At 63.8% G+C, this 11,726-nt stretch overlaps 1 protein-coding gene across 1 annotated transcript; it reads left to right on the top strand.

Annotated features, from left to right (window-relative positions):
- The first annotated feature begins 4,325 nt into the window (after positions 1–4,325).
- On the top strand, positions 4,326–11,430 carry TMIE (transmembrane inner ear). The gene is made up of 4 exons (XM_045857260.1): positions 4,326–4,424; positions 7,379–7,496; positions 10,601–10,750; positions 11,032–11,430. The coding sequence occupies exons 1-4, from the start codon at positions 4,326–4,328 to the stop codon at positions 11,121–11,123; spliced, it is 459 nt and encodes a 152-aa protein (XP_045713216.1). The 3' UTR covers positions 11,124–11,430.
- Positions 11,431–11,726: the final 296 nt, after the last annotated feature.

The raw sequence follows: 11,726 nt of genomic DNA, 5'->3' as shown, positions 1-11,726 counted from the left end.
GTCCAGAAGCAGGCAGTGCAAAAGGAAAAAGGGTGGCCCGCCAACCCGCTACTGAGGTCTGAGGCGGTGGCAGGCATGTCCCATCCCGCCGGGCTGAAGAGAGACCCTGGTGGAGGGGGTGCATGTCCAGTTCCGCGGGTTCCTTAGCAGATGGGCAGGGGCTCGGGAGGTCTGTGGGTCCCCTGGCACATGAGAGTAGACAGGCAAGGGGGTCTTTTGGGCTTGGGAGGAAGGGCCAAGGGCTGGAAAGTGTCCATGGCCACGTGGGGAGAGAGCAAGGTCATCCAGGAACCTGTGTTTGCACCACTGGCGACACACGGGGTAGGCAGGGCCCTAAGCAGGAGGAATCTCATCCTGTGCTGGGTGTCTCTGGGCCGGCCCGTCCCCTCTCTGGGCCTCAGTTTCCTCATCTGCACCTGTAGCCGAGGGAAGGCAGTGCCGCCGGGACTCGAGCAGGAAGGGAAGGGCCCCGGCGGCTTCCTCCCCAGAGCTCAGGCTTCCTGTTCGGCCACATCTGAGGGAATTGCAAGACTGGGGGCCAGTCTCCGCTCACCCGCTCCCCACTCACTGGGTGACCCCATGGGCATTGCCAAGTCCAGCTTTATTGTCTGCCAAATGGGTTATGACCGGCCCAGCCTCTCTCCCAGCTCATCCTCGGCTTGGGGCCAGGTAATTTGTAGTGGCCCGGGCAGTGCCCAAACGGCAAGCTCCTCTGGGTCCACCTACACTGGGCCACCTGCAGCACGGCCAATCCCACTCCAGCCCCACCCCCACCCCCACCCCCGCTTGCACGTCCTACACCACAGTAATGTGGTGGCGTGTGCACTCACTTGTGCCACACAGACCCATCTGCTATGGGACTCACTGGCAGGGCCTCAATGTTGCACAAGTCAGGGGCAGCCCTGCACACGGGCACAAGTGTGCAGACCATGTACACGTCCACGCGGACGCAGACGTACACACTGCTCCATGAAATGCATGCTGAGACTCACTCCCAGACACACAGAAGCAAGTGCACTTGAACTCCTGTGCACGCAAATGCCTTGGAACACAGGCTCGTGCTTATGCACACACACAGGTACCAGCCAGGCCCGGCCCAGCCCCAGAGCTATTCTGAGCCGGGCGTGGGGCCAGCAAGGTCAGAGATTGCCAGCTCCCAGCAGGCCCCGGCCGCTTGTCACAGGCCCAGGCTGCCCAGCCCCCACGCCCAGCCCAGGCTGAGTTCAAGATGCCCCAGAGCCCACCCTGACTCTGATGGGGGGGGGGGAGTCTTTGCTTCCTCTTCCTGTTCCCTCAGAGCCAAAGCTTAAGCCCTGGGGTTTCAGGCCCCAGGAGAGAACTCTCCACGGCGTCCCCTGCCCCTGCCCCTGCCGACTGACTCTGCTCATGGCTTCCAACCCAGAGGCGCTGGAAGCTGGACTGGGCTCCTGCAGGAAACCCACAAGAGCTAAAAATAGCACACGAGGGACAAGCAGGGTTCCGCAGGCCGGCTCTCATGCGACCATGCACAGAGGGGACACTGTCTTCCAGGGAAGCTAGGCTGGGGGGCTTGGGCGTCCAGAGCTCCACCACCCCGGACCTGTCGGGCCCAACTGGGGGCAGGGTGCAAGGGGACAGAGGAGCTCCGTGAGAAGTAGGAATAGTAGCGGACAGTGGGCTGAGCCGGGGCTTAGGGGCTGAGGACGAGTTTGGAGCCCCAGTTCCTGAGCGGCCGGAGGCGGGACACAACCCCCGCTCCGGGCCTCAATGTGTCGTGCGTGAACAGGGGAGAGGAGTAAAAGGATGAACAAGGCTTGAGCGTCCAGGGTGCTCCTCTCAGCACGGTGTTCGCTCTGGGAGAACCGGAAACAATGCAGAGGTTCGACAACGGGGTGGGGGGGGGGGTCTTCAGTGTCGTACGCCGTTGTGTTCAGTGGCAATGACAGCGAGGACCACAATGACTAGCATTTGCGGAAGGCCTGTGGTGTGCAGGTGCCATGATACCGCAGCCACACCCATTGTTACAGGTGACAGCTGAAGCTCCAGGAGGCGACGTAGCCCCCCAAGGACTCACAGCCGTCAATGGGAGTGTGCCCCAGAAGTCTTAGTTCTGAGCGTTAAAGCATCAGAGCCTTTAGAGGTTGTATAGCATGAAGCTACCGATTTACAAGAAACGTAATTTCCAAGTTTAATTACTTACATTCTCTGTTCATCTAGTGAATTTTGGATAATAACTTTTTTTTTCTTACCCGACGTTTGCCAAAGACATTTAAATAATGCAGCTTTCAAATGGTGTTTCTTGTAAATGTGTAGCTTTATACTTTGGAGGTTATTAAAGCTTAAAACTGCACCGAGACTGTCAGGACAGCCTGTGACTTTAAGTCAGTGTGACTTCACAGCCTGTGTGACAGTGTTTGACAGTGTTTGGGGTGCGGGTGGTGGGGGTGGGGGGGGAGCTAGGGTCCTTGTGCCGGGTACAAAGCCCCGGGGAAGTGTACGTGGTAAACAGCGCACAGTGAGGCCTCAGCTGTGTTCAGGAGCCTGCGGAGAAGTGGAGCCCCCTGGGAGCAGTGGCCGTTTCAGAGGACAGTGGGGACGTATGTGACTGTATTCCCCTTCAGGTTTCTTCACGGGGCTTGCCCTGCCTCTTGGAAGGAAAGATGGTGAACTTTATGAAGAAAGTGACAGCCCGCCCCTCCCAGGCTGAGCCATCCTGTCAAGGAGAGCCGGCACGCCCCGTAAAGGTGGCTCATACAACCCTCCCTCAGCCCTGGGAGGACAGTCCTGCCCTTGTCACCCCACAGGTGAGGACATGAAGTGCAGAGGAGTGATGTTATGCCCAAGGGCACTGTTAGTTAGGTCCACTAACCCCAGCCCAGTGCAGCCAGGTCTTCTCTGACCCTGTACCCCAAGGTGACCCCATGTCCCTGGCTGGTCAGTGTGGCCTTCCCTAGCCTGGCCCGTAACAGGGGGCGTGGGGAAGTGGGGCACGAGTGGAGAGCTGCAGCAAGTGGCTGGGGCTCCGGGGGACCCCTGTGTGCCTGGCAGCCTGGGGAGGATGGGATGGCCCGGCCCGCCCGGTCCCCTGGACGCAGCCACCTACTGGGGAGAGTCTCCTTGAGGGGGTCCCCTGGGCCGGCCGTGTCTGCCAGTGGCTCTCTCCTTTCCCTGCCTGCCCGTCATCTCCCAGTCGTGACACCTGCGCGTGTCTCAGGCTGGCCTGCCGCCCTCTGCTGCATCCGCCTTGGTCCTTGCCCATCTATGGCACCTCCCGGCAAGAGCCCCACGAGCCTCTGCATCCGTAGAGTACCCAGTTCTGAGGGTGGGGCCAAGGCCCAAAGCACCCCAGCCTGCTGGAGTTCAACACCTGAGCTGCCCCTCCAGCAAATGGCAGGCGGGAGATGAATGATATTGGGAGGAAGGAAGGAAGGAAAGGAGGGAGGGAGGGAGGGAGGAAGAGCGGGTGGGGAGAGGAAGGAAGATAAAGCAGAAGGGTCTCCCCACCCAGGCTGCCCACTCCTCTCCCACAGGCCTTTCCGGGTCCCACAGCCCTCAGGGCCTCCCTCCCTCCCCCCCTGCAACCCTGGGTTGTCAGGGCGCACCCTGGGCTCAGGACCACAGTGAGATGTGGGCCAGGTTCAGTGTGGGGTCAGGGTCAGGGCTCAGCTTTGGCAGAGGCTGAGGGTCAGCCGGAGTCCACTTTTCCCGGGGAGCCTACCCTGTCCTCCTAGCTGCAGATGCCGGCTCCCTCAGGAACCTTCCACAGCACCCACAGCCCGCAGCTCTGCCCGCGCTATGCCCTGCTCCCCATCCCCCACCCCAGCTCTGGTGTCCAGGGTGACCAGAGCCGCCTCTGGGCAGGAAGCCAGCCCAGAAAGCCCAGGACATCCCTGAGCGCCTGTCACCATGGCAACATGCCTGCCGTGCCCCCCTCCACCTAGGTCCAGGACAGTGTTTCAAATCCAGAACGTCAAAATGGGAAGGGCCTCCTAGATCAAGAGATTCCAGCCCCTCCCTTTACCCCAGATGAAGAAACTGAGGCCCACTGAGTGGGGAAGCGAGGGTGGGCCCTCCTCCGTCCAGGTGGTGGTGGGGGGGGTGGGTCTGGAGTCCAATCCTCCCGGCGGGGGCGGGGGCGGGCCCTTCCGCGGCTCCGCCGCTGTGGGGGCAGGCTGTAGGGGCAGACGGCACAGCAACCAGACACCAGCGATGAATAAATGATGCTCACTCGCAGCCTGCGACCACACCGCCACCGTCGAGCGCCAGCTGGCCAGGGGACCGTCTCCGGGCCTCCAAGCATCGCTGGGCTCCCGGACCTGCGGCCCTGATCAGCGGGCGGCGCGAAGATGGTGGCCGGGAGGCGGCCGGGCGCGGGGCCCCTCTGGGCGCTGGGAGGCGCTGCGCTGGGGGTGTGCCTCGCGGGGGTCGCCGGGCAACTGGTGGAGGTGAGACCTGGCGGGGGGCGGGGGCAGCTGGGCCGGGGGGCGGGGAGGGAGGCCGTCACCGTCCAGGCGGAGGATGGGGTGGAGGGCCTTTCTGACCGGGAGCTGCGTTTTCCTTCCCTCTCGCCCTGGGAGACCACCTGGCTTAGTGCAGTGACCTGCCCCAAACGCTTGCGGGCTGTGGGAAGACAGCCGCGAACCTGAGGGCCCCGGTGTGAGGGGAGGAGGGTTCAAGGACAAGCGTCTGATAGAGGACACTCACCCTGACCTGACCCTAAGCGTTCCCTGTCTGACTGGGGGGTGCGGCGTGCCGGCCTGATGGGGTCGCTCAGCACCTCTCCTCTAGCCTCAGGGTCTGACGAGGGCCCTGGGGAGAGGGGTGCACAGTCCTGTGGTCTGACAGGAAGACCTAGTTCCCGATCGGAGTGTCTGCTGAGGAAACCGCTTCTGCCCCCGAAGACTCTGCAGGGTCCCCATCCAGTGGGGCCGCCACAGCCTTGGGACGCCGGTGGGAGCACCCAGGCTGGAGGCCGGGGACGGGGGCCAGGAGACCCCTTGCAGAGCAGTCACCTGGTTTGAGTCGGACTGCTTGCCCAGCATTCTGCCCCCCAGGGGAGGGACAGGCAGGGCAGGACGCAGGGCCTTGGGCTCTGTCTTGGCCCTGATGATAACAGGGAGCTAGCAGAAGTTTCCGGAAGGGCAGAATCATGATGAGTCCCGGTTTGGACGGGAGAGAATGAATCAGAAAAGGGCACGTTGTTGGAAGAACAGGGAGAAGCTCCGAGAGCGCCCAGGAAGAGGGGAGGAAGATGGCTGGGCGGTTGGCGGGGAGCCTGGCTGGGGCCAGGAAGGGCTGAGAGGGGTGGGCTGGGGACCATCTGCAGCCTCCCTGGTCCCTCTGTACCCCATTGCTGCTGAGCCAGGAAGGGGGGCCGAAGAGGCAGACCAGACCCTGAATTGTGGAGAGTGAGGCCGAGGCAGGGCCAGGGAGGAGTGAGGGATGGAGCCCGGGGGGGTGGGGGAGGGTGCAGGGAGAGTGGGGAGGACTCAGGAGGGCCTGACGGGCGGGTGAGGGAGGCAGGATGGGAGCCTTATCTTGGGGGCCCGGGGGAACATAGCCCTGAACCCAAGGGTCCAAGGGACATGGGTGGGGACAGAGCCCTGTAGCTGGATGTGAGGCTACTGCTGCCATCGACCAGGGGGTGTGACCAGAGGGCTGGGCCAGAGTCAGATGTCAGCTCCAGTGTCCCTGTAAGGGGAGCCCGGCTGGCTTGAGCCCCATGGCATGTATTTGGGTCCCTCACTGGCTGCCCTGAGGCCTCAGGTGCAGAAGCCGAGCTGGCCTGGGTGCAGGAGGGCTGGGGGATGGGCAGGGGCTGAGTCAGTTCTGAGCCAAGGATTCTTCCCCAGCCCCCAGAAGCATGTCTTCTCCCAGCTCATTAAGGGAAATTGCATTGGGGGTCCACCTGCCTGCCATCATCCTACAGCCTGTGCCAGGGCCTGGCCCAGCCCAGGGGATCCAGGGAGGCACCAGAAAGATGGGCAGGGCTGGGGTCCGTGGCACCGCCCACCCCGGCCCTCCAGGCTTCAGCCCTCCAGGCTGTGAGGCGGCTCTGATGGAGGCCGGGACCTCCAAGCTCCAGAGTTCAGACCTCCAGCAGTGCCTGCCACAAGGAGATGCCAGCCTGCTACCCATTACCCTCTGCCCAAGCCCCTGCCACCACCCAGACGCTACTGACGCGTGCTGACCACACCCACAAACCTGTGCCTGACTGTGTGTGCCCCGCCCCCCATATGCACCTTAAACCACAGGTGTGCCTGACCCTGCATACTTGTGGTACCCGCCCCAGTTCACACTGGTTAAGAAAAAAGAGCCGGGAATCACGTACCAATCCTGGCACAAAGATCCTCTGGGTTACCAGGGACCGATCATCTCCAAGTGTCCCCAGCACATGCTGAAGGGTGTTTATTCAATGAGGAGGTGCCTGGCTTGTGGGAGGCACCCGGGCCTTGCTAACGGCCCAGGGGACACCCTGTGGGCTGCCTTTCCTTCCCAGAGAGCTGGAGAGACTCCCAGGTGTGTCCTAGTCTGCTTAACCAGGGGGCCTGTTGCAGAGATGTCTCAGGTTCCTCTCTCCTTCTAAGCACTAATTCCCATCCACGACCCCCTCAGCCAAACTTGGTGACAGAGGTCGTATCCCTGTCAGTCCCACGGATCAGGGACCACAGTCTCGATCAGACCCCTTCACCCGAACCCAGGGCAGGGCGTGTCCCACTGGGAAGGCAGAGGTGACTGGCACTGCTCTGCTCAGACTTGCTCCAGCCGTGCTTACATCTTCTGGCCTCCAGGTGTCGCTGCCGTACCGTGAACAAAAGATATGGTCATGCCTGGTAAAGACTGTGCTAGCCTTTGGTCAGAGGAAGTGACTCTGGCAGGGGAGGCAACTGTTGAGGTCACCTGCTGGGGGGCCTAGCCAGGTGGCAGAGTCCCAGGCCCGGACTGCAGCTCCACACCACGCCCCACACTGAGGGTACCTGACAGCAAAGTCCAGAGGGCAGCACAGGCCTTGAGTTGTCCCTGGCCTTGGTCCTGAGTCCCCATCTGCCTGTTGCCCCCCCACCCCCCCCGACTGCAGCAGCAGGAGAGACCCACAGGCTGCCTGAAAGGGCCTCGGACCTGGTGGGGGACAGGCTGTTCCCTTCTGTCCCCTTGGGCCTTGGTTTCCCCAAGCACCAACCACCCCTGCAGTCCAAGTCCTGGCTCCAGGGGGCTCTGCTCCCTTCTCTGGCTTTAAATTGGGACCTCCTCAAGGTCTAGGGCATTGGCCATGATTCCAGGAGGTTCTGAAATGCTTGCGCTGGGTCCTTGCTGAGACCCGGGTCTCTCCCAGCCCAGTCCCAGCCCAGTCCCGCCCCCGGCCTCTGCCCGGCTCACTGCCCTCTCTCCCTGTCCACAGCCCAGCACGGCTCCGCCCAAGCCCAAGCCGCCCCCGTTGACCAAGGAGACGGTGGTGTTCTGGGACATGCGCCTGTGGCACGTGGTGGGCATCTTCTCGCTCTTCGTGCTGTCCATCAGTGAGTAGCTGCCCCCCGCCCTCCCGACACACGCAGTGAGAGCTCAGCACCCCCGCCGCCAGCACCCCCCGCCCCCCCCGCCCCCCCACCAGGGGCTCAGGGCAGCAATTCCGGGCAGCGCGAGCAGGCCAGGCGCCCACAGGAGGCCTGCTGCGGCTTCTGGCACCTCCTGCTCCACACAAAGTCCCTGTGGAGGGCTGACAGGCCCGTGGTGACCCGAAGCATTCTCCCCAGCCGGGGATGCAGCCACATGGCAATTACGGTAATTACAGGGGACTCCAGGAACCAGGGCGAGGACGTGTCATTTTTCCCTATAGTGGGCCTCCTGATGCTTTTCCTGCCGTTTGGCCAGCTTAAAGGGCCCACACCCAGGGGCCCCAGCAAGGCCACCCTGGCCGCAGCTCAGCCCAGAGGCTCCCCAGATGCCCGGCAGCTGTGTCCCCCAGGCTGCAGACCCTGCCTTATCACATGCCACTGCCCCAAATGACTCACGCCCACCTCGGTTGACAGCAGGAGACCCCCTTGTCTCTCGGGACTGGGCACCCTGCTTTCAGTCCTCCTCCAGCCAGAGTCTGGATTTGGGCGGAGGGGGCAGAGAGATGCCAACTGCTGGGGCGGGGGGTGCACCATGGGACTGAGTCTGAGGAGTTTCCTACAGGCCAGAGGCAGTGGGGAGCAGCCCCAACAAGGGCTGCAGAGAGGAGGCGCCCCGGAGCTGCCTGTGGGGGAGTGTGGGAGGGGCTTCTGGGGGGCTGCCGGAAAGGTGCTCTGGACGGAAGGGATGGCGTGGGCATGGGTCTCGGCTAGCCCCTGCAGGATGGTGACAGGGGGCGCCCTAGGTCGGGGCTAAGGGCATTTCAGTCCCAGCGGAGCGGTCCTGGATGAGGTCCCCCGAGGGCAAGGCCCCCGCGGATGCAGGTGCAGGGCCCCAAGGGTGATGGGACACCTGATTTGCATGTGCTTCTCTTGGCACCAGAGGTGCCCTCCCTGTGAGAGAACGTCCACCCCCCCCAGCCCCCGCCACTGCTTCCCAGCCGGGTGGGACCAGGACCTGAGTGGGAGGCTGTGCTGTGCTCCCAGCCAAGGCTGAGGCCCGGTCAGGCTGCTGTGCAGGAGGGCCCCAGACAGACAGGCACAGTTCCGGTGTCAGGGCGGGGGCAGCATCTGCCCTGCTGGGCCCCGGGAGCAGTCGAGGGGGCAGGGGCAGGGGCTGCCCTGGGACGCCCCAGGGAGCAGGGGCGAGTGCACAGTGGGGCCTCGGAACACACAACGGCCTCTCTGGGGCTCTGCTCGGCCCCGCGTGGTGGAGGTGCCTGGGGCCCAGAGCGGCACTGGGACTTTAGTCACACAGGCCGCCCCGCATTTCCTAGAAAGGGTAAGGACGGCCCCGTAGGCCCCCAAGGCCCTCACTGGGTACCTGCTCGCAGGGCCCGAGGGAGCCGGGATGGCACAGCCTGTCTCCGGAGGAGGGGACAGCTTTCCTGCTCCCTGGTCCACTCCAGCCTGGGAGGTGCAGCTGCTGGAGGAGCGTCACCCCCAGGCCCGTGTGAAGAGGGGCTGGGCCTGGGTGGGGTGCCTCTGGGGGTCTCCTCAGCCTGGGGCCTTGTATCACAAGCCCCTGCCTGGCCCTGGAACTCAGTCCAAGGCGCTGCCCAGAGAGGGGCCAGGTTTGAGCCCTGTCTGCCCTGGCCTCCTGGGGCTGCCCTGGGACTCCCTGGACGCCCAGGCCTGCCGGGTCTGGAAGCCATGCTGGGGAGAGCCCCCGAGCCTGCGTGGGCCCGAGGAGGTGCCCCGTGGGTGGCTGGAAGAGGCGGCCCAAGCCAGTGGGGTTGGGGTTGGGAGAGCCACCTTGGGCATCGGGCATGCACACCGGGGTCTGGAGAAGGCCAGGACCCAGGGCTTCGGGTCAGAAAGGCCCGCTGTCTGCCCAGGTCTCCCCGCAGAGAGCAGAGTCCCCTCAGACCTGCTTGGGGGCTCACACAGCCCCTCTCCAGAGTGGTCCCGGATGCTACTGCCCACTCCAGACATCCATTCATTTGGGCGTCCGGTCTTGTCCTCAACAGCAAAGGCTTTGAGATGATCTTTCTCACCCATTCATTCATTTTTCCTCTTTCATGCTGTGAGTCTGGGTGAGACTCGGTGGGGCCGTAACGTGTGGCCAAAGTTGCACAAGATGCCTCCAGACGGTGCTCCAGCCCCAGCCACGTAGGTCTGACCCACCTTCCCCAAAACACGCCCGGCTTATCCTGCCTGGCCTTCCTGTCCCCAGGAGTCTGCCAAAAAGTCACGTCTGGTCATCTGATTTAGAATAGGAAGTAGCTCCGGCCCCTCTCCTGAGGCTGGGGTCAAGGTGGTCAGACTCAGAGTTGGGGGGTGGGGCTCAGAAAAATAAACTCGGTCCGACCAGGTCCTGGCAGCCCTCCCCTGCCCTGCCGTGCCCTTCACCAGACCGGCCAGCTCCTTGCCCTGGCCCAGCTAGCGTGGGCGCAGCCGCCCTCGGCAGGAAAACCGCTTCTGGAATAACTGTCTGAGGTGAACGCCCCAGGGCAGGACTGAGCCCGCTCCGCTGTCACAGCCAGGCGGAGCCCAGGCTGGGCCTCTGGGAAGCTGAGGAGGGTGCAGCTGTGTCCCCCGGGGTCTGAGGCCGCGCTGGCTCTGCTCTCAGGGGCCTGGGGAGGACAAACTGGGACGCACACGGAGCCCCCGGGCCCGGGCTGGAGGCACAGCGCAGCTGTCTGCCCTGCTCTCTGGGAGCTCTCAGTCCTGAGGGTCCAGGATCAGGGACGGGGCCGCGCCACACGGAAACGTGAGACCCCTGTTCAAGACTGGTGAGGATTTCACAACAGTGAGAGCAGAGCACTCACCCAAGCACCAGGCCCTCCTCAGCGTGGGCACTGCGTGAGTGCATGGAGCCAGCCCCGCTCAGGAGAGAGCTTTGCAATCCCGGGGACCACGGGGGGTTTGTCACAATGCAGAGCCTCCTGACCCGGCCTCTTGGGTGGGACACACCTAGCTAGATGAAGAGACGCGCCTGAAGCCTGGGGACCGTCCTGGGTGTCTGAGCTCCGGCCCCGGCCAAGCCCACTCTGTGCCCACCCCCCCAGTTATCACCCTGTGCTGCGTTTTCAACTGCCGCGTGCCGCGGACCCGGAAGGAGATCGAGGCCCGGTACCTGCAGCGCAAGGCAGCCAAGATGTACACCGACAAGCTGGAGACGGTGCCGCCCCTTGACGAGCTCACAGAAGTCCCTGGAGGTGAGCAGGCCAGGGCCCCTGCCCCCGCCTGACCCTGGCGAGCCAGCTGGTTCCTCAGACCTGCCGCCCAGTGGATTCAGGGAGGGGACCCAGCTCTGCCCCTGGACACCAGGGGATAGAAGCTGGTCAGAGGGAGGCAGGTAAAACGAGGAGGTACTGTGCAGTGAGGGAGAGGCATGAAAGAGAGAAGGAACCTTCCTATCTGTGGAGGGTTGGATGTGGGAGGCCGTGGCGCGGGCCTCAGGATGCCGACTCCGGCCACACGTCTCTTTGCCCCACAGGTGATAAGAAGAAAAAGAAAAAGGACACTGTGGACACAGTGGCCATCAAGGTAGAGGAGGACGAGAAGAACGAAGCCAAGAGCAAAGGATAGAAATGGGGACGGCCTCCTGGAGGCGGCAGCCGGGCCTGGCAGGCAGGCCTGGGGCTCGGGGCCTGGCCGGGGCCCGGGTGTCTTGGACCTGAGAGCTCATCCACAGGCCACAGAGGTTGTAGACCATCCTCTCTCTGCTCAGAGGGAGTTGCTGAGGCCCGTGGCCACGTCCTGATGGCCCATCAGGGGCAGGGACAAGACCGCAGGTGTCCTGCCCCCCAGCCTGGACTCCACTGCTTTCACACCATCCTCCTGGCCATGCGGCAACGTCGGTCTAGGGTCACCGCGCCTCTGCAGGTCCAGAGCAGCCTCCCAGTCACCGCCTCTCCCCTCTGGCAGAGGGGCAGAGCAGCTCCCTTTGGAGCCCCCGCCCCCAGACATGGCTCCGTCCCACCCTTTGGCCAGAAGCAGCAGTGGCTCCAAAGGGGCGATGGGAGGTGGGTTCGCTCCGGGAAAGACGGCTGGACCGGATGCACGCCGGAAGCTGTGGCAGCAGGAGGTTCTCAGACTTGGCTGGATAGCAGCCCTGGGGCTGAGGGGTCTGGCCCGAGCCTGGTGGGGGTCCTGGCCTGGTGGGGTGGGCAGAGGTGGCCAGAAGCAGGA

Source organism: Phyllostomus hastatus, unplaced genomic scaffold, assembly GCF_019186645.2.
Source record: "Phyllostomus hastatus isolate PE091 unplaced genomic scaffold, TTU_PhHast_1.1 phas_scaffold_129, whole genome shotgun sequence".
In the NCBI taxonomy this organism is placed as follows: domain Eukaryota; kingdom Metazoa; phylum Chordata; class Mammalia; order Chiroptera; family Phyllostomidae; genus Phyllostomus; species Phyllostomus hastatus.
The sequence above is the reverse complement of the archived record's forward strand: the minus strand, read 5'-3'. Positions and strand labels throughout refer to the sequence as shown.